General features: G+C 41.0%; 2 protein-coding genes across 3 annotated transcripts in view; both read left to right on the top strand.

Moving 5' to 3' along the window:
- Positions 1–2,188, top strand: part of TENT2 (terminal nucleotidyltransferase 2) — a 48,099-nt gene extending 45,911 nt beyond the window's left edge. The window contains exons 14-15 of one of the 2 annotated variants that reach the window (XM_044445922.1): positions 37–116; positions 1,850–2,188. In XM_044445922.1, the coding sequence (XP_044301857.1) occupies positions 37–116; positions 1,850–1,924 (155 nt within the window). In that variant the 3' untranslated portion in view covers positions 1,925–2,188. Of the gene's footprint in view, positions 1–36; positions 117–1,849 lie in introns of those variants that run through there. The other variant, XR_006416244.1, reaches the window with a different exon arrangement.
- A 6,459-nt stretch (positions 2,189–8,647) lies between these two features.
- CMYA5 (cardiomyopathy associated 5) overlaps positions 8,648–22,702 on the top strand; it is a 74,775-nt gene continuing 60,720 nt past the window's right edge. Inside the window, exons 1-2 of the mRNA XM_044445921.1 lie at positions 8,648–8,656; positions 22,009–22,702. Of these exons, the coding sequence (XP_044301856.1) occupies positions 22,241–22,702 (462 nt within the window). The 5' untranslated portion in view covers positions 8,648–8,656; positions 22,009–22,240. The remainder of the gene's footprint in view (positions 8,657–22,008) is intronic.

The raw sequence follows: 22,702 nt of genomic DNA, 5'->3' as shown, positions 1-22,702 counted from the left end.
TGCCGCATCACTTATAATCTTTTTTTAACCTTTCAGAACCTTTTGATCGAACAAACACTGCCAGAGCAGTACATGAAAAACAGAAGTTTGATATTATCGTAGATGAATTTCGCAAGGTAAAAACATGCAACAATCCAATAAAGCTTTACACAAAACTTATTACATATAAACATTTTTTTGAGGAACTTTTTTCTATGAAAAAAGATCTGGTGTCTATATCTGCTGTATTGATTTTGTTAAGTAATTAATGCTGGGGCTTTTTTCTCATGGCTGAAATCCAAAGAATAGCAACTTGGGATTTTGATCTTGTGTTTCTCAGGCAGCAGCTCCCAGTGTCCCATGGCAAATGACTTGCAAAGTCATCAAGGACTTCTAGAGCAGCTCGCTATGCAGAAAATGCACCCATTGGTCAAAAATTTTTTAAAAAAAAATAGCTTTGGGGCATGCCTAACCCTTTAGTTACACACAGCCAGCTCTTTGGATCCTAGCCTTATACATTTATGTCATATAATGACTACTCTCATGTAACTGATCAGAGTGTCATGTTGTTAATACATTTGCCAGAGGAGTAGCCATGTTAATCTGGGTGTACAAAGAACTAACAATTTTGTGGCAAATTAAGGGTTATCAAATCTATTTTATCATATATTCTCATGGACTACAGTGTTTTCCATCAGAAGGATTAAGTTTTATTAAGAGATTCAGATAGAGTACACATGGTTGGGAGGGAGACACATTTAATATATTGAATGCTAGTTAACTTGCCTTGTAATACAAATTATTTATGAAGGTATTTTGATGATAATTGGCCTAGATTTTTGTACAGATGTACTATATTGTAGACTATGGACATGAGGCCTCTGACCTATGGAGCTTCCTTGAATTTCTTCAGCAGGTGTGACTTGGCCTCCAAGCCCCAGCTGTGGAGGTGTCCCTTCTGTTATTTCCAGTCAAGGGATAACAGCACAAATGTGGCATGAATGAAGTGGGACACTTGGCAGGCAGAGTCCTTTTTGCTGTGCTTAGAGGGGCATAGAACTCCATACCCATCTTAGCATGGAGAAGGACCGAGCAAGTGTAGCCAATGAGGAGAGATTATGTGAATTGCAGGCCAAAACATCTAGAGGACTACAAGTTGCCTACCCCTGCCTTAAAGAGAAAAGCTCTCCTTTAACTTGATGTAAAACTTTGACTTCCTGTATGCTTCCTATATACAGAGTAGTAAAAGTTAGAGACAACTGTATTTCTAACTTGCAAAGTCATTTTGCTGCACAATCCTTGTTCAAGGATAGACTGGACATGCACATGGGAGACATGTCGTGAGCAGAGCCATCTGGGCCCAGGGTCAGACTAGATGGCCCAAAGGCCCCTTCTTACTTGCTCTGTTTCTTTGTTTCCTTAGCCTGGATCCAAATTGCCTCAAAACAATTTCAGCACTGCAAGAGTTTTCTGGCTATATGTTTCTAGAATGGCATTCCCATGAGCTACATTTTTATTCTGTTTTGACTGTGTAAGTTACCCTAGGAACTTGTTTGATGGCAGGGCAGAAATGTAGAATAGTACATGGAAATCAGTTTGCAATATCTGAAAAATGTGTTGCACTATTAAGCATGGTTAACATGCAAGTGTTGGTTTTATGCTAGCACAAGCATATTGTTGCATCCTGTTTCTTAAACCCAAGGTAGGTGTCAAAATCAGTTTGATCTAGCAAGAAGGTCTGTCTTGATGCTGTCCTTCATACTACTTTAACCTTATTTTAATTGCAAGTGTTATGATTGCTTTTGTAATAAAGCCTTTAATTGTATGGGGATATCCTTCTATTTATAATATGTTTTGTTCTATTCTATAGTCATGGCAAAGACTGAGAGACAGGAGGGATTTGAACTGTATACTACCTTTAAGAGACACTATACGGAAAAGATGATTGGCTTCTCTCTCCTTAAATGGACCCTTCTGGAATATAGTATAAAAGGACATTATCAAACCCCAGGATGCAGTTTTTTCCTTTTACCCATGGCACTTTTTTAAGAGGAGGATTTTCTTTTGGATTTTTGTTAAGAAAACTTTTGTAAGAATTTAAAAAAGGCTACCTTTATGAAATTTATTAAAACTATACGAAGATTGGCTTTCTGAAACAGATTGAATCAGTGACCAATAAAAAGACTGCTGTAGTACAAAATGTCGCAAATCTGTTGGGAGTTTGATTTATTGTTACCGTATAGTGGTTGACTAAGCCACACTAAATATTGAAATGTAAAGATGAAGAATTGTGCAAAGTACAATAGCCAGGTTGTGACCTTAAAGCATAGTGTATGGTGCATGTTTCCTTAAGAGTAACTACTCCCTGCTTTACAATAAGCACTTTGGCTCACCTTGGCTCTTTCTATTTTTTTCATATTGTGAGTAACAAAATCTTTATAGCAAGGTAATAGCTTGGTCTTAAATAAGGCTGTTGATTTGGCTCTGTTCTCAGTGAGTTGGTAAATTTGTGCTTGGTCTGCTCCCACTTTGTTTGCATATACAATTGACAAGATTAAATATTCCTCCATATCAGAGAATTACCCCCAAATGTAAAACTATATATCAGGTAGGTTGGAAACTTTCTGATGCTTAGTTTTCTATGACAATTTTTTAAACATGATAATGTGAAGCCACACCATTATTCACAAATGCCACAAGTTGGCATGCAGCTTTGCCCTCTCACTGAAAACTTCTGAATCTTGGAAATTGTCATCTTAGCTGGGGGGTTTTATGCAGCAGAGCTACTCCAGGGAAGTAGCTGCAGTAATAATTTGGATAATTTGTGTTAGGCTTGTAACATGTGGCCTGTCAGCCATTTATGGCAACAGTGCAGCCTGTCAGCTTTTTAAGGTAGCCTGCAAGGAGTTCGCTAAACCCCCTGTGCATTCTGCCCTCCTGCAGCTGCAATAATCCTAAGATGCTGAGCATTTTGTGTGCTGCATAAAGCATGGCTGGTGGGCTGTGTCTAGCTTCATACCCAGCCTTTGATTGATGGGCCAACTATTTTCTGTAGTATATGCTTAACATTAATTTCAGGCAAGTGGTGGCTTTGAATATTACATGGATATCACATAAAGCAGGTGGAATGGAAAAATATAAGAAAGAGTTCTCATTCTTCTTTACAGCACTTCTAGTATCCTGTTTAAAAATAAACTTGCAAAAATAGTACCATTGCTTGTACATCCTTCCTCCAATGTTCCTGTACAAGAAGAGGTGTAAGGAAATGTGACTCCTTCACACTTTCCCACACCCCTCTGCTTTGTAATAAGATGTGAACCCACCTGGATGAGGCCCTCTCCTACAATTTTGTCGCCTTTCAAATAAAGTAGTAGTGATGACTGCTAAGAATAGCTGCTACAGTAAGCCAAGTTTTTTTTATTTCTGTTCCCCTTTTTGTGTAAATATTTGTAAATTGGTCAGCTGCTATATAAATTGGGATTTTAAAAATTTTAAATTTTAACTTTTTTTTTCAAGACGTATGGGACTTCTTTTAGATCTGCTGTAGCACAATTTGTGCCTCATATTTATTGCAGACCAATTCATATGTTAACAGATGTTATTTTTCACTGATGTCAAGCACATTTTTTTCTTTAAGTTTAATATTTCTATTGCGTTAAGTGGAATAAAGTTTCTGTACTGAAATAAAACTGCCTTTTGTACATGTGACCTTCTAATCAGCTGTTTGAATATGTTTGGTGGTTTGCCTAGTAATATTGTGAAAAAAATGTTTGAACAACCAAACTATGCATTTTTTGAATTTGCACTTGTTTAGTTTTGTATGCTAGACTTTCTTACTTTTGACCTGGACCAGGATACGTTGCAATTAGGTTCATCTTCACAAACACACACACTCATGTACACATCCCTTAACTTCTTGGTGGTTGGGTGTCATAATGTATTGGTAAAGGATTGCATGTTCCACTTATGGGGTTCACTCAAGTCATACACTTTACAGCATGGGTCCTCAAACTACAGCCCGTGGGTTGGATCTGGCCCACCATGCCCATATATCCGGCCTGCCTCAGAGGTTTTGAACTCGCTTGGAGAAAACAATCTCAGAGCAAGTCCAAAAGAATGCCGGCACAGGCATTCTTTAAAACGGAGCAGAGAGAGAGCTGGCGCATGCCCAAATTGCAACAGCTCAACTGTGTGTGTGCTGCCCCCCCCCCCCCACATTGCACACATATACAGAGCAGGAATACGGAGCGGGAAACAGAAGAGAGGCGGGCATGAGAGAGAGAGATGAAGACAAACTAAAGAAGGTAAGAAAAATACTTTTTAAAATCTATTTTTAATTATGCGAGCCCGGGTGCGGCATTCTCTGAGGGAGCAAGCCGCCGCCACTGCTGCCACCTTGCCAAGCCCGGGGCGGACAGGCTGAGGTGGAGCAGCTTACTCGAAGAAAGCCACAGGGGAGAAAACTTACTCGGAGAAAGCTGCTGAGCTCCTGCACCTTCACTGTGGCCTTCTCCAAGCAAGTGATCAAACATTTTTTAATTGTTTTTTTTAAATTTAATTGATTTTTTGAATTTATTTTAATTTTAAAATTTATTTTAATTTTAATTATTTTTTTAATGTGTAGTCTGGCCCCCCAACAGTCTGAGGGAGAGTGCACTGGCCCCCTGTTGAAAAAGTTTGAGGACCCCTACTTTACAGCCTGAGGCATGGTACTGACCTGGGAAGTGACCTAGTAATCCGCTTGACATGATTGATAGTTGCATACCCAATTAACATAACATGGATGTCAACCAACAAGAAATGGCTTTTCAGCAGTAATCATAATGCATCAGTAACATAAAGTTGGACCTGAGTGTCTGGTTGTAGTAGATTTTCTAGATTAGACTATATAACAGTTTTGTGTAGAAGCAGAGGATAGTATCCAGTGCAAGACAAGTGCTAATGTAAATTATGGTGCACAAGCATAAGGGAATTCTAGTGCAACGCCAATCCCATTCGCTGGTATGGCAGGTTTTGAGGGAAATATTGATGTTGCGCTATAGATCCCTTATGCTAGTGCAACATAATTAACAGTTTGTTGTACTGGGGGGATGGGTCAGACGCAACTTCACAACTAACAACAAATTCTGCCCAGAGGTGACTAATGTTGAATGCATTTGCACCTTGGAAAATGGCTGTTAACAAGGTTATCTTTTGCAAAATTTGGTAGCTTCTGACTGCTGAACATCCTGCAATGAACCTGCAGGAAAGTTAGTTTAGAGCTCATGATTTATTTTCAGATCAATCAGAGTTGCTGAATCTGCACAATATTGCACCAGGTGGCTACAAGTCATAATTTCACACAGTGTGCACTGCTTTCTAGGAATAAGGGGCAATCAGCACTCTGATTATTGTATTCTTTCCTTGGACTCAATCTGTAGAAACCAGGATTGTTTTCTAGCACCAAAGGATTTGCTTCTTGATTTACAACAGGCAGTTTATTTTAAAGGGCCACATACAAAGGAGTAATTCAGAAGCAAATGAGTAGTGCCGAAATCAGAAGGAGGCAGCTAATTTAGAGTTATCAGCCTGATTGGCTGATGCCTGGGTAACAGGACTGAAGCCTGAGATAAACCTACCCTAGGGTACAAGCTGTATAGCAGCCGCAGCAGAATGAATATCTGCACATGATCCTATTTTATATTTCAGATTATACTCAAAACATGCTGGTCTTGGCAGATGATACACTGTGTAGTCACTATAAATAATCATACTATGTGCGAGCTAATTTTTACCTTGCCTGTGCTTTGGACAACCCTTGTTCAGTGATATGGAGCACTATAGGAGTGTGTGTGGGGGGGGGGGGTCAAAGTGACTGCTCAGAACACCCACATAACATACTTTTGGAGGGCAGTGGTGGCTGCAACATTGCCCACTTCTGTTTGAACATACTGCAAAATTTAAACATGGGACTTTGCTCTCTAGAACACCTAGTGGAACTCTGTAACATGAAGGAATGACTTCAGTCTTGGATTGCTTGTTCAATTTGCTCCAGGAAATCATATCCCTGTTAGGTGACAAGTTACTGTTCTGCAGCTTTTAGTGTCCCAGCTTTACTTGCCTGAAGCAAACTTATCCATAGCAACTCAGCTGTCCTGCATCCCATCCTTGCTGGATGCTGCTTTTGAGGCAAACCAGGAGTCCTGTCTGCTTCCAGGGCCACCAGTTACAATGTATATCTAGTGCCCTGTAGCTATAGCTTGATCAAGGCTAGAAACACCCAAGTCTGCCACTTGTTTATGAAAGGGCTGATGTTGACTGTATACTGTCTTGATAAACAAGGAGGTATTAGGACCCAGCAGCAAGTCAAAGGTGGCAGAAGCCGTAGTTTGATATTTCAACTTTCCCTTGTTCTATTTAAAGACTTTCCTGAGTCAGGAGAGCTGAGCTCTGTGGATGACAGTTTGCTTCGGGCAACCCTGGAGACGCTTGAGTAGAGGGGAGAAAACACGGCAAGAAGACTAACCAGGGGACAAAATGGAGACCAACTGCAACTCAGACTATGATGGATCACCTGATGTTTCTGTGGAAGAGGAGGAAGATGAAGAGCCACAAGAAGAGGGGCTTACTTGCAGGTACAAACAAGCAAACATAATGTATTGCCTGTCAAAAAAAAGTTCTGGGAAGCTAGAAAGGAGGCATGGCTTTCTCAAAATCCAGGGTGTCATTTAAGGAAATGAAAGTTTTAAGAATAAGGGGACATTTTTGATGGAGCTGAATACAGCTGGTTGCAATTCTGAAGGAGCCTGGTCTGTGCACCAAAGGCATGTTCTATTTAAGGATCCTGTGCTGTGCCAGTTAGACTGGCATCTCCTCCTGCTCCTCCCTTCCTAGCTGGCTAGTCACTACATAGCAGTGTCAGTTACTCTAGGGGTATGGTCAGTAAGGAGTGCAAGAGACTGAAATGAGTGAGTCCTAAAAGCAGGTCTGAATTTTGTTTTGTTGAACACCTATCACTGTGTAAGGAAAGGTGTAACTTTAAATTCTAGGGATCAACTTGCTTTTTGGAAAAAAAACAGGGTGGTTTTGTAAATGAGTTTGGAGACTACAGGCCTTTTACTTTCACATGCATGATTTGTTCAGTCCAAGTTGCACTAAAAATGGGACAATTACCTATTTCGTCTACCCACCTGCTGAGCAGAGTAGGTTTACCCTTTGCATATAGGGCAGGCCAACATTTGGGAAAGGGGAGAATGGCAGAAATACATCTAACAGGGTTGAGCAATTTGTGGCCCACCTGATGTTTTGGTCCACAACTCCCATCATCCCTTGCTGATATAAGCCAGTGATGAGGCAAGATGAAGAACTGCATGCAGCCTACTAATTTTGCTCAGAATGGTTTCAACTACAAATTTAGACTCTAATTATTAACCATGAAAGGGAATGTTGATTCCTTGGTCCTGTTCCATTTCGTTGTGGAAGCAGGCACTGTCATTTCTGATGACATACAAAACCTAGCACTGAAAACACTGTGACCTAAACAGCTGGAGCAGGGACCTTGTAATATAAAATTGAGTCCTTGGACATCCAGTAGAAACTTCTTGCTCAAGAAAGGCAGATGGGAAGCCAGACACTACTTAAATCTTGCTGCTTTGCTCAGAATCTTCACAGGGCGCTGCTCTAGAATGAATATTGATTTATTGATTTTAAAATTTGTGTATCCTGTCCTTTACAGTGTCTCAGTACAATGGCCAGTACAATATTGAAATTGTCCTTTGCTCTACTGGAATGAACCATTTCTCCTTCCTGTTACCACTCTTGACTGGGACAGTACATCTCTTAAATATGTCTGCAGGCTACTTTTTCTGTGTATCAGGAATGAGACTTTTGGAACAGAAATGACGGGGAGGTATGAACTTGGGAACTATTTCCCAAGCCAAGCCTGACTGTAAGAAGTACTGGACATTGTTTTTCTGGTAAAGCTGGTGCAAGATAGCTCCTCTTCACCAAAGCATAGCAAACCAAGCAAAGTTAGCTGGGATCATTCATCCTGTGAACTGGAACACCCTTGAAAGAAACTCATGGGGAGGTAACAGAAACAGGATTGGAACTTTTCCAGAAAGCAAATGCTATTGACAAAATACAACAAATAGCAATTTAGTCATCGATTATGAGAAACTTGCCAGATGTGGGAAGAGATGGAAAGAAAGAGAAGTGTTGTGAGGTGAGAGCTGCAGCTTTGCTTCTGAGGAGAAAGGGAAAGGAAAAGGGTTTTGAAGAAACCTGTTTTGAAGAAAGCAGGAGAGAAGAATAAGAAAAATGTTAGAGGAAAATAAGAGAAAAGGAAAGATTACAGGCACTTCACTATTGTTCCATCAGGAGACTGGACAAGAAGGTGTTGATTCAAGGGTGCATATCAAAAACCCAGCTGGAAACTCAGAAATATAACCAGGGGATGGGGGGAATTGAGTCTAGAGAAGAATGAACTGGAACCCAAGAGCTCCTAAAGCAGTTATTATTTATTTCATTACTATCTCACCCAGTAGGCAATGATCTTTGGGCAGTTTACAACAGTATGATAAAAATGCAATAAAATATCTAAAATATTATCAATAGACACACATAACCCCCCCCCCAGTTAAAAACATATAACAAATAATGATGCCCTGTTACAAATTTTTTACTAGAGAATTGGGTGGTACCTGGAAATAGCACAAAAACAAGATAATTATATTGTATATGTTCAACACAATAATGAATAGTCTTAGTTCACTCTTGGTACTAGTACTAACTATGCCAAGAGAGAGTTTGAACCAGAAACTTGAAGCACACAATGATTTTCTCTCTGTATCAAGACATTTACCAGTTCACCTTTTCAGGCAGAGTGAAACCTTTGGGAATCTGCGTGGTTAGGGACACACAAAATGGCAGCTCTCTTGGCAGCAATTTCCCTTGTAATTAGGACACTAACTCCTTAGTAAGTTTCCCCAAGTAATTTTGGTCTGGTGGCAGCAGCAGGAAGTTGATGTTTTTGATCAGAACTGGGGGAAATATGGCACTCCATATATTGTTGGACTGCAGTTTCCATCAGTTTCATCCAATCTGGCCAGTGGTATAGGACTATGGGAACTGTAGTTTACTCACATCTGGAGAGCTGCACATTACTGATCACTCCTCTAGATCATAGAAACTCCATGCTTTCCACTTCATCCTTCTGACCAATGTTAGCAAGCCAAGGGACAATTTAGATGGATCAGGTTGTCGCATGGCAATCTGACACACCTATGGAGTATGGCAAAGACCACAGTTGGAAATGAAGAGCCAGAGGGGCTTTTCCTGAGTAAACATTTATTTATTTATTTATTTATTTATTTATTTATTTATTTATTTAAAAACATTTCTATGCCACCCCCATCGTAACAAAGCCTCAGGGCGGCTCACAACAAAAACAAAAACAAACAAAATCATATAAAAATTTATACCCTAAAAATATTAAAACCCAGTGCATCTCGGCTTAAATTTTTTTTTTAAATCCTCCATAATAAATTAACACTTTAAATTAGGTTTAAATAAAAAGGTCTTAGCCTGGTGCTGAAAAACAAATAACGACGGCACCAGGCGGACCTCTCTGGGGAGCGCATTCCATGGATGGGTCGCCACTGCAGAGAAAGCCCTCCTCTGGGTACTCACCCTCCTAATATCAGTCACAGAGGGTTCCCGGAGAAGGGCATCTGTTGCTGATCTCAAGGGGCAGGAGGGCATATATGGACGCAAGTGTTCCTTTAGGTACCCAGGGCTTTATAGCGTTGAGGGCTTTATAGGTACATAGGATCATGATGTACAAATAGTAACATTTGACATCATATTCCTTTAATTAAAAATAAGTAATTCATTCATCATATTCATTTACTTAAAAATAAATCCCACTGAAAACAATGGGGCTTAACTCCCAAGCACGCACAGAAATGCAGATTTTTTTTCTTTTATTAAACCATTGTGCTTATTTATTTATATATAGCCCTTGCTTGCATTGTCCACTTCTTCCTTCAAAGAAATGAGTTTTTTGCCTCAGAAGACTCATCCAGCAGTAATTAAGATGTCACAGGATGGTCTGAAATACTTTCTGGTTTACAATCTAGTGTGCTACATTGCTGTGACATTGCACTTAAGATCACCATATGAAGATAATTAAGTTTGACATCACAGCAGTGAAGCAGCTTTTATTAAAAAGAATTTTGTAAGAAGTCCACATTAAATTGGGGTGCAAGGCAGCACAGATAAGATTCAGTCAACGTCATCCTGCTGCTTATTATTTTTGTAGTATTTCTTGTGTGCAGAACACTTTACCATCCATTAATCCTCACAGCATTCTGTAAAGCCGATTACTGTAATCCCCCCTTTCACTGCTGTAACCCTGAAAGTGAGTATGAGTTGAGCAATGTAAGAATAGCCCTGCTAGATCACACCGAGGGCCTACCTAACCTAGCATCCTGTTTCACACAACAGTTAACTAGATGTCCCAACAGAACGCCCACTTGCAGGACATGACGTACTTAAGCCTGTAAATCATCCTGGAGGTATAGGACACGATTGAAATTCTTACATGTTTCATCCAAAGACATCGATTGGTTTTCAAAGGGAGAATCCACCAAGCAAGTTGCTGTGCAAACTTCATTTGTTTTTATGGGAGACATGAAGGTCTCTTGTGCTTGCTTTATGGCAATGACTGTAAATTGCATAGTAACTGTTGGGCAATGAGTTCTGTGGCTCTTCTGATATTCACGTTGCTGGTTATCTTGGGTGTCTCCTTTCTAATGTAATGACAACACTGGAGCATAAAACCAAGCTGCCCTACCCACTCCCAAATTTCATAGCCCTCTTACAGATTTTATATGATGTTTTATGAAACTGAAAAATAAAACATTTTAAAATGTAAATGTTGTGAAGTACATGTAGCACTGAGAAAATTCTCCTTCACTGTAAATTTTGTCATCCATTCTTAGAGCTTCAGGTTGTGTGATTGTCTTAATGATGAGAAGAAGGGAGCATTTTGCACACTCCAAGGTGTCCATTTCCTCTGTGGAAATGAATACTTCCCAATTACAACCATTGGGGTGTTTTCTCTCAAGAATGGGGTCCCACTCCATTTACGACAGTTTGAGAGTCTTCTCCTTTGGACAGTTGGCTATTATGAAAACAGAGAAAGTGTCCTTTGCCATCATCCAAGATCATATTGCAGATGTCTCCGTTTAGGCCAGGAGTTCACCTGGACATTGAGTTCATCCAGGCCTGGACATTGAACTAACCTTTTTTTTTGTGGGGGAAAATAAAGGGTACAGTTCATGAGAATATACAGGTAAGGAAATATAACCATTTAAGTTTGACCATCTTTGCAATAGAACAGCTTTCCCCAGGCTGATCCCCCGCAAGATGTGAAGTAAGATGACTATACTTCATCATCCCCAGCCAGCATAATAATTGGATATGTTGGTTGAGGATAACAGATTCTATATTCTAGCACACCTAGAGAGCACCAGATTGGGGAAGGCCACACTAAGAAAATTAATTACTGAAAACCTGTTCATTTTTTTGTTTAGCCTATTCTCGTAAAATCATCTGCATAGATAGATAGATAGATAGATAGATAGATAGATAGATAGATAGATATGGCTTTACATTACTTATACATAGTTTAATTAGGAAAATGGGCTCTCACTGTGTGCGCACAGTTTACACAGGCTAGTGGAGATGTGATTAATGGAAATGACTAATGTGACTTGAATGTGTTCAATATCTCTGGGAAGTCACCCAAGTAACCCCCATGCTTCTTTCTTCTAATGGTAGCAGTTATCACTTTTTTAAAACAAAATTTAGCCAGAAAGTCATCTTCAGGATGAAATTAAGTCAAATTAGGTATATGAGAACAGAAGAGTCAAGGATGCTGTGTTCTATTCTATTTTGCCTTATTGTTAAACCATCCTGAAACCATCTTATTGTTAAACCAGCTACAGCAAAGGACAGTCTAAAAAAGTCTTAAATAAATAAAGATAAGGTATCTTGCCATTCATTGCAAACTATTCTAGCAGTACAATCCTGTATTTGTCTACTCGGAAGTAAGCCTCATTCAGCTCAGTGGCACTTAATGCATAAAGGTGTTTAGGATTACAGCATGAGTGTGCTTATGACCCAGGTGTGCAAGCCACTGTTTTGCGGGCAGAGCTGCATTTTATGGAAGGGAGGGGAAGGGGCTGCCAAAATAAGCATTTCCATTTTCTGTCCTACTCCTGCTTCTGCTTCTGCTATAGCAGAGCAGTGGAGCCAGTGCTGACAGGGCCGATGCTCTGGGCCTGAGTAGCAGGGGAGATTATGTCATCTGCCACCTCCCACCCAAGATTCTGACATCCTTGATTTTTCTGAGCTTAGCTGCTCAACAGCTGGTGGGAGGAGGCAAGGAAATGGATTTTGCAAGTGGCAATGTAGCATTGTGAGCTATCACACACACACACACACACACACACAATATGCACACAATATGCACACACACATCTATAACGCCACACACCTGCCTGTTCTTTGGACTCTCTGGTGGTGGGACGATGGGGCCAGTCATGCCAAGTTCCTGCACTACAACAGTTACTGCTATGCCATTGCACCGCTGTTTTGCACAGCACTCTCTGGCTCCCGTGTGATTCACAGCCAAAGGGTTTGCCTGCCCTAGCCTGGCAGGTGTCTTGAGCAGGGCCACCAGTATGGTCCTTCAGCCTTCTCAACACACAGAAGCCACGCAGCATAAGTGGCTGACGAGGGCTGCCTGTAATAACATACAGATGCCAGATCATAGAATCACACTGGGACTATGTGATGGGACTGCTCTTGCCATTTGACAAGATGACCCACTGGTCTCTTACAGCTCTGATACAGGTATACATCTCTTAACCTGGATGCAATCCTGATTGTGAAGGAAATTGCCCTAATGTTTTGTTGCCTCCCTTTTGACTTCCTGCCAGAGCAAGGCTGGCCAACCTCATGCCATCCTGCACTACTGGGAAGCTTGGTTTATTCAGAATGAATTGCAGAAGAGACACTGATCAATTGCAGCAATCTGTTCATCAGTAAGCACCACACTAAAACGTGTGGAGTTGTGCTGCTATTACTGTACCTGCTTAATATTTCTTTAGTTAAGCTAGAAAGGAAGCCATGTAGGTGCTGGTTGTTCCAACATGTGTATTTCTGCATGTAGCTTTTATTCCCCTTTGCTTTTTGAGGTCCCCCCCCCTTTCTTCTTCCTTCTTCTTTAACTCTGGGACTGTAAAACAGGCCCAAAACATTATTTTCCAGCCTCAGCGGTCTGGTTTATGGTTGAGTTAATAACTCCCCTGTAGCCTTTTGCTCAAACTGAAGCATCATATGCCTGGATGAATGCAGGTAGACAGATACCCAACTCTGCAAGCGAGTCATTCTGTATCTTCAAATGTCTGGCAAAGCCTGCAGACGCTAATAACTTTGCTAACTTCAAGGAGACCCGTAGATTTGTTAGACAGCTCATGAATTTATGGCTGCCCTTACATACAAGTATTTGTAGAATCCAGGATCGCCTTGACTGCTCATGGCCTTTAATCAGAGCTAGCATCACAGATAGGCATGGCAGAAAAGCTGCTGGTTGCCCAGTGGTGTGGGGATCTCCATCTTTCTAAGGACTTGGGTACCTGTTGGTTTGAATATTTTAAGCCTCAGCCCCCCCTTGTTGTTTGGTGCGGCAGAACCCAGTAACAAACTTACAGAGGGCTGTGGTGTGAAGGCAGTGGGCTTTAAAGCTGTAAAAGGGCCTGGCTCCTTTCCTTCCCCCAGTCTGCCTGCTGATATAAGCTGTATGGCAAGGAAATTTCTGATAGCTCTGCCTTTTGCCACCACCAGGGCACACTGAGGAAGGTGCATGCGATGCACTTGTTCCTAATTCTCCTTTACGGACAGGAAGAAGTAGTCTTGGTGTGGATCTGTTTTGTGAGGGAATCTCTGCTATAAAATATCATTATTGCCTGGTGAGCCTAGATTACTCATTCAGGCTCTGCACAGATGTCAGTATAATGGTGGGTTTAATAAGCAGGGTTATATATAGCTTCCTGGAAGGGCTCTAAACACAGGCTTGCAGAGTCTTTTCCATCTTTCTTTTGATAATGACATTTTCCTTCAGGTATTTTATGCTAACTGTCCCACAGGCATGTCCATGATATACTAAGAATTATAATCAGTGAGTGTCTTTTTTCTTTAGCTATCTTGTATGAGTTTGTTTTGTTCCCTCTATTTATAACTTCATATTTTTTAAAAAAATGTTATGTGGAATGCAAGCATTTCTTCCAAGTAAGGTGCCCACTTACAAACTGACCCCCCCCAAAAAAGCATTACAAAAAATGAATGGACAGATTTGCATACTATTTGCATAGGTCAATGTAGAAACATAGAAACTGAACAAGTCAGAAGGGGCCTCCCAGGCCATCTAGTCTGACCCCTGCTCCAGCCGGCTCCGCTTATGACATGCCTTCCATGTGCATGTCCAGCCTCTCCTTGAACACCCTCACTGATGGGGCTGCAACCACCTCCCATGGAAGCCCATTCCATACCCTAGGGGTCCTACCTGTCAGGAAGTACTTCCTGGCATCCAAACTGAACCTTGGTTTCTTGAGCTTGGCTCCATTGGAGTGCTCCCTGCCCTCCTCTGCAGGGAAAAACAGGTCTCTACCCACCTCCGTGTGACACCTATATGTCACCAACAGATCCCCTTGGAGTCTCCTCTTTTCCAAGCTGCAAAGACCCAGTTCCCTCAGACTCACCTCAAACAGCTTTCCCTGAAATATAGGTCAATTTATAGATTATCATTATAACTTAAAACAGTAAATCTGACCACAATGAGAAAGATGATGAATGAATGACCCAGGCACTTGCGTGTTTAGCTGGTTGATGCTGCCTGTTGGTGGGCAACAGTTATTATAGTTCTTTATACTGGAATTTCAAATAGAGGACTCCTTCAAAAAAGGATGATCCTTTAGCTAACCTTAAAATACAAGAATCTCCTCTGTAAAAGGGAACTCATAGTGATGTGATTCCAAAGGAAGAGAATAATTACATCCTACTTTACAGAGGATGCTCACTCACTTGAAAGGCTATTCACTCCAAATTCAGTTTGAAGATGAAGAACCTCACAAATGGACGACTGTCTACTGCATTAGCAACTGACAGCAGACTATTATGCATGCAGGTCACCTAGTCAGAGTCTAGGCTGTGGTGTGATGCATTGTAAGTGCAGTATGTCTTTCTAAATTCATGTCTATGCATCTAAATTAGCATATATGCCAAAATTAAAAGTCTTGCCCTAGTGTCTCTCATCAATGTGGAGGAGCCAACATCCATGGACACTAACAAAGCAAGGCTATAAATGAATCAGTTAGGAGAAAGCCAACGCCACAAAGGGATCTATGCTTGCAAAGGGGGATGGCAAATAGATCTCCACCTTAGCAGTGTGATCTTCTAGTATTTAATGATTGCTTAAAAAGTTCTCAATGTCTTCTACAATTTCCATATTTTTCTCAGCCTCCAATAACACTACAAAGGCCAGATCTAGAGTCCCCCCTGCTTTTTGCAAATATGGACTTTTGACAGCTACCTAAGAAATTTGTCAAGGCAACCCTGTTAAAAACCCACTTTAAATAAAACCTTTGACAGCTGTCAACAGGCCATTGGTAAGTAGGTACACTGAGTTGTCATGTCATGTGAAGCTACACAGTCAGTTTTAACTGTTGAAAACTGTTCAGTTAAGTATTTCTATCAGATAAGAATAGACCATAAGGCTTGTAATTTGCAAGTAATATCAGGAAGAACATTCTTCCATTCTGACATAATTATCAGCCTATCCACTACCACTGAGTCTGGAGGTCCTGCTCCTCCTCCCTCCACATTCTTCTTCCTTTACTGCTGGCTTACATAAATGGGAACTCCTGAAGGATTACTAGACTTTACCAAGAAATGTGGTAAAGAATCAAGTGTGAATCTCCTTGTTCCAGCCTTAGATGCATCCAATCATATTTCTTGCCACATTTCATTGCCGTTTTCTTCCTCAATTTCCTGCTACGTACATAAGAAAAGCCATGCTGGATCAGACCTAAGTTCTTCAAGGTTGGCACTCTGTTCACACAGTGGCTAACCAGCTGCCTGTGGGAAACCAATTAGCAGAACCTGAGTGCAACAGTGCCCTCTTACCTTTGTTCTCCAGAAACTGGCCTCTGATACTGGAGGTAATATATAGCCCATACAAGCAATTGATAGCCTCCTTGAATTTGTCCAATTGCCAGCCAGCCAACTTGGTAACCATCACTATTCCTTGTGGAAGTGAATTCCTTAGTTGAACTATGTGCTGTGTAAAGCAGTGCTTCCTTTTACATGTCCTGAATTTCCTACCAATCATCTTCATGGGGTGTCCTCTGTGGATTCTAGTATATAATAAGAGGAGGAGAAAAATATCTCCCTATCCACTTTCTCCACATCATGCATACTTCTGTGCAATCTTCAGCACATTATCCCCTCCAGCAGGGCTCACCCCTTATGCCTGCCATAGGAGCCCCCAATAATTTTCTTTTTTTCTAGCACTCAGTAGTACCCAGTCAGCTGGGATAGTTCATTGTTTAAATTTCCCACAGTGTGCTGGAAGGATGCTATATTGGAGGTATGGCAGGAAATATAAATGGTCCCCAGACTCACCTGTTTGGCAATGATAAGGGTGCCACTGCTGCCAACAGGTGATGGTTGGAGTGTTAAACCTGAGGCCTGTATACCAAAATCGGATCCACCTGGTCCCAATCTGGCTTACTGAGGATCCTCAAATGACCCTCCCTTGTTTATTATGGTGCTGATCACCTACAATTTCCCTCTCTTAAGTTAGTTACAAGCAATAAGTGCTTTTAATCCAGAATTTAAACAATGTTTACCATTAATTATGTTTCTTTTAGCAGATTTTCAGCTATTCACAACCCAGGAAGCCAGTTATGTTATGTTGCTTTCTCAAAATCTTCCCCCCACCAAATATTTACTTTTTTCCCTGCCCCAGTATTAGCCTGTGACCTCCAAGGGCTTCCTGGAAATTGAATTTGGCCCGCAGTCTAAAAGAGGTTAGACATTCCTGAGATAATGCAGGGTGTTCCCTGATACAAAAGCAGGACTTTCAAGTGGCACTTTACTGAGGACCCCCAAACCCCAGAGCAAGCCCTGGCCTTCACATATTTCCTGAAGATTGTACACAGGTTCTGCTACCACAATTACTTGTAGTCCTGTTTCTTCCATTCCACCATACCCATGCACAAGGCTCAACATATGTGATCTAGTGCAATTTTTAAAAGAAATAAGTGAGAGAAGATTCTGAGATAGTGATAAGACATAAACAGCTTCCTGGGTTGTGCATAACCCAAATTCAGCTTCTGCTAAAAGAAACATAATGAACGGTGAAAATTCATTACATTCTGCATTAAATCCAGAGCAAAAGAGATAAGGAAATGCATCAGGTTAGCTGAGACAATAGCCAGCGACAGTGAGATACTTTTGTTTAGACCAATTATAGGAAAGTTTATGCCTATAAATGAAATACAAGCTTTTAAGCAAAGTCTGGAAGTGGAACCAGAAACAGTGCAGATTGTGTGATGATGTTCAGGCTGTTCCATCACTTCCTTGCGAAACTGTCATTAATTGTTCTTTCAAAAAACCCTGCAGGAGCCTCCTGGTAGAGACCAAGTGAAAAATTGTGTATGTTGGTCTTGAGGTATATATAAAGTAAGATAAGCTAATAATGTGAAGGCAAGGATTGTCTTTGGGTCTTTTATCCACCTGTGCTATTAAATATTAGAAGAAAGCGATCCAAGACAGAACTAAAACTATGTTCATAGTAACATGTCAAATATAGCCCCACCTTAGCTACAGTTCCCTGCTGAAGAGGATTTGTACCCAACTCATAATGTGAGAAAATCTATCAAGATGCCCTTTACTATCTTGCATATCAAGGCACATCCCCAGAAATTTGTATTGCAGATGCTGATTAAAAACTACATTGCATCAGGATACACATTGCAGTAAGCAGATATGCATGGGGAGCTACTGCACCTCCATTTGCATCCAGTCTGCAAAGGCAAGTTTCCCATGATGGACTGAACTTTAATAGGGAACTTCTGCAAGCGGTCAGCTTATATTTAAAATATTTTTTTAAAAATTCTATAAGAACTCAGAAAAATACTTTGAAACAGTCTTCTGATAAACGTTGTTCCTATCAGAAGCTTATGTGGGGTTGCCAGACTTCAGATGGCATCAATTATTGCTTATGCCAGACTGATTAAAAATAATTATTAATAATAATTAATAGTGCTACATTTCCTCCATATCAAACACTGAAAGAAATATGCAAAAGCTGAACTGGGTCCGTAGTAAATTTTAACACTTCCAACAATATCAGCAACCCCTATTCTTTGAGCTAATTAAACAAGATCAAGAGACACATTGTGCACATTTTTAAAATGTTGTACACAAAGCCAATAGTTTATGGCATGGCATGTGTGAAAGGTTAGTACACCAAACAGAGGTCAGTTTTTGTGTTTTTTCTAAGCAAAGCATTAACTTATCCTTCCTCACATCTGGTGTCCTCCAGTTGTGTTGGGTTACACTTCCTGTATAATATAGATGGTTAAAGTTGTGGTTCAGTGCAGCTGGACAGCACCAGACAGTGAAAAATACTAGTGTAGAAAATATGCTAGCCTGAGGCTGAAAAGCACAAAAATTAGCACCTGCTAAATTAAAATTCGCCAAGAAGCTGATTACAGCTAGCTATTCTCCCCGCTCTGTCCATGTACACTGAACATTTTGAATTGGAAATCTCAAAAGGAAACATCAGATTCTCTTATTGTGCTAGGCTTCCATGACATCTGGATACAACTTTATAGCAGTTTTGTGCTCCAATGTTTTTTTTTTTTTAATAAAAGCACATAACATCAAGAAGTGATTGTCTTATTATAGTTTAATTTTCTGTGACTGTTATTTTCACAAGGTTATAGTTTCTTAATATTTGTTTCTTTAGCAGTTTTAAAAAACTTAACCAGAATGAGGCAGTAAAATGGAAGTTGACTGATGTGATGGGTGCCACTCAAAGCGAAGAAAGTGGATTGATGTGGGAAACCAGTTCAAGTAGATGTTCCACATCCCAAGCCTCAGAAACCAGTGCTACATCTGGTGTTTATAGTATGGAAAACTCTTTTATGGATTGTCCTTCAGGGAAAAGTATGTTTTCAATGGATGAGGAAAAGATTGCTCTGAGGAGAAACTCACCCGATCACACACCACAGTCTCCAGATGAGAAGATCAGCCCAGGCAGCACAAAAGCTCAAGAGAAAGAATTCGATCCTGCTGATCCACAGTCATGGCCTTTTCAAGTACAACCTTCAAAGATTAAAGACTATTTAGTACTCATCACGCAGGACATGGGGACTTCATTGTCAGAAGAAAAAGAAAATCCTTTGATGAAAAAGGGAGAGCTGCCTCTCAAAGGTACAGTAAGAGCAAGAATTCAGCTGATCACTGCAGTGCTGGAAGAGAGACATAAAAAGATTTTCCGGAGGGTGAACAACAAAGATGTTCCTCCACCTTCAGATGTAATCAAGAAGCCAAGGGAACAGCCCAAAATCTTCTCCAGGCAAGGCATTTCGGTATCTTTAAGACATATTGAACGAGATGCTACAGATAAGAATAACAGAAAGGAAATTCCACGTTACAATCTCAAGCATGTGGGAACAGGGATTTCAAAATCGGGCGTTTCTGTTCCTTCTTACAAAGATGAAAAGCGAACACGACGGTCTTTTCTGCCTGAAATTCTAAATAAGGCTTCAGAAAAGCCACCACCAATTTCATCAATCCTTGCTAACAAAGCAAAGAAGCCAAATATCAAATCATATTCACCTGGAAATCAAACGCCAATCCCAGAACAGGCAAGCCTGGTTCAACCAGATCTTCCTGATAAAACAGAGGTAAGAAAAGCACAGTCTCTTCCTCTCAGTTCAGCCAAGATCATGCCAGAAAACTCAACCAATCTCCATGCAGAAAGAGGGAAGCAGAAAATGCAGAATTATTCACCAGTGACCACAGAGAACACTGATGGGTCAGAAAAGTCAAAGGCTCTGCCAGAGAGGGAACCAGCTGAGTCTTGCTCTGCCTTTTCTTATCCTGCAAGCGAAGCAGAGATGCAGCCTGATTCAACTGCAATGGTGCCATCGGAACCCACAGCCCAGGAAGTGCAATATTCAAATAATACTGCAGCAACACTGCAAGAAACTGAGAAATCTGTTTTAGCTCAGGCTAGAAACCAAGATGTTGAATTCTCAGCCCCTTCACAATTAGATACTAAAGACACAGCAGTATTTCATTTTGCTGAAGAAGCAGGGAATCAAGACATACCTCTTTACTCACCTGAACGTAAACAGGCAGAATTACCTTCTGTAAGTGAGACAGAAGAGCAAGAAAAGGAACAGCCAGGGATGGGGTACTCAAAAGTTGCAGCAGTTCAGGAGCAATTGACTGTGAGTTTACAAGCCGAGTCAGACCACCTGCCCTTATTACCTTCAATAAAAGAAATGAAAGCTGGAGAAATTGAAGCTCTACCTGATTTATCTGCTGCAGTTAGAAGAACAGAAACCCAGGAATTACAGAGCGATTCATATAAAAGTGTCAAACTTCCTCTGCCCCCATATGTTACAGGTGAAGCAGAACATGAAGAAAAAGAGTATCAGGAATCAGAATTCATTAAGCAAGGCATTCAGGCACAATCAGCTGTGACCACCCCACTAGAGCCAAACCATTCAGATGTGTCACAGTCAAGAGGCAAAGGGGAGAATCAGACTGCACTGCCAGAAAGTCAGTGTCCTGATTCATCCCTTCCTGTTGCTTATGTGGATAGAGAAGAAATTCAGTCCGACTCTCCAGCTATTGCACAATCAGAAAGTGAACATCCAGCTATCTTTGAACCTGTAAAGGTACCACAGGGATCGGAGCCCACAGAGCCGTTGCATCTCAGAGATAAAGAAGAAAAACAGTACTCTCCTACTGAGGAACTCAACTTGTCAGAGCAGCTGCCATCTATTTCATCTCTTCTGTCAGAGAATACAGAAAAGCAGGGGACTCCACTGCCTTCAGTCGTAACTGCAGCATCTCTGTCAAAACATCCTGCATGGCCAACTGAACAAACAGAGACGCATGAGGGCCTCTCCCCTCCTCCTGAGACAGCTACTGTGGCAGCAGAAACACCATTCACCACAGGCACTTTCCAAAATGTGAATGTAACAGACGTAGAGATGCAGCCATTGTCACCCACAGAGGTTCCAAGAGAAGAACTCCTGCCAATTTCTAGAGAGCCAGATGTTCTCAAAGATAGGAAAACAACTCAGCTTGTTTCATCACTATCTGCTGAACCTCTCAATGCAGCATCTGTTTCACCCAAAGAAGAAGAGAAGCTAGAAAACCAGTTCGGGGCACCTATAAATGCAAAGCTGTGCTCTGAGGAGCAAGATGTATCCCGTCCCATCATAGATGAAAGCCAGCAAGAAGGCCAGATTAATTCATTTGAAAGTGGAAGTTTTGGGCTGGACTATTCAACTGAATCCCAGCCAAAAAAACAGAGTATGGGACAGAATTTCTCTGTATCATCCCAGTTGGAAGAAACAACTGCATTGTATTCTGTTGATGAAGGAGATAAGAAAGATGAACGTTCTGACAAACCCTTCTTTGAACTTTTGGATGCAGATCTATTACAGTCTGCTTCTGCTCTGGACAAGCAGAAGCCGCAGAGTAATATTGAGCAAACTACCCAGCAGTTGCTGCATACAATTCTACCAATAGAATCAGATGTGTTACCATCAGTGGAGGAAACACAGATACATGGAAGCTCATCTCATTTTCCTGGAAAGAAACAAAATTTAGGCCACACAATTAAGTTAATAGAAACAGAAGAAAATCAGAGTGTTTTAAGAGGAAATGCAGCCCTAGATTCTAGGTATTCAACTATACCATCTCCAAAAGCTGAAGAAGAGACACATATACCAACAGAACCAGAAGCAAGATCTATGGAAAAGCAAAGTATTGAAGTTGAAACTTCAGGGTTGGAGGCAGATTTTCAAGATGTGTCATATTCAGTATGTGAATCAGACAAGCACTTAGATGCATCTGTTCCACTTCCAAGCACTGAGGGAGAGACCTTCAGTCACTCCTGCCTATGATTCCAGAATTGGATTATAAATCCCCAATTCCAGCAGAATGGGAGAGAGAAGAAAAGGAACATTATTCGTTCGTAACTCCAACAACAAAACTGGAAAGCCCTACTACTGCTTCAGAACCAGAGAGAAGCCCAAATGCTGCATTCAATAGTTCACTGAATGAGGCAGCCAAACCATCTCCAGTAATGGTATCAAGTGTTCCTGATGAAACAAAGGATCAGACAGTTTCCAAAAAGTCCAAAGAAACGTCTGTGCTGGCGTCAGAACAGGCCAACTATCTTTCACCAGATCTTAAGGGCAAAGCTGAGCTAGAAGAAAGTCAATTCCTTCTTCCAGTGCTGACTCCAGAACTGGGACTAGATGAGACACCATCTTTTACAGCTTTCCCCATTGCTGGAGACCGGGTGGAGGCACTTCATTCACCCATGGCCCCAAAGACTGTGCCACAGGAATCAAATTCC

The sequence above is a fragment of the Varanus komodoensis genome, unplaced genomic scaffold (assembly GCF_004798865.1).
Source record: "Varanus komodoensis strain SLA01 unplaced genomic scaffold, ASM479886v1 scaffold5, whole genome shotgun sequence".
NCBI lineage: Eukaryota > Metazoa > Chordata > Lepidosauria > Squamata > Varanidae > Varanus > Varanus komodoensis.
The sequence above is the reverse complement of the archived record's forward strand: the minus strand, read 5'-3'. Positions and strand labels throughout refer to the sequence as shown.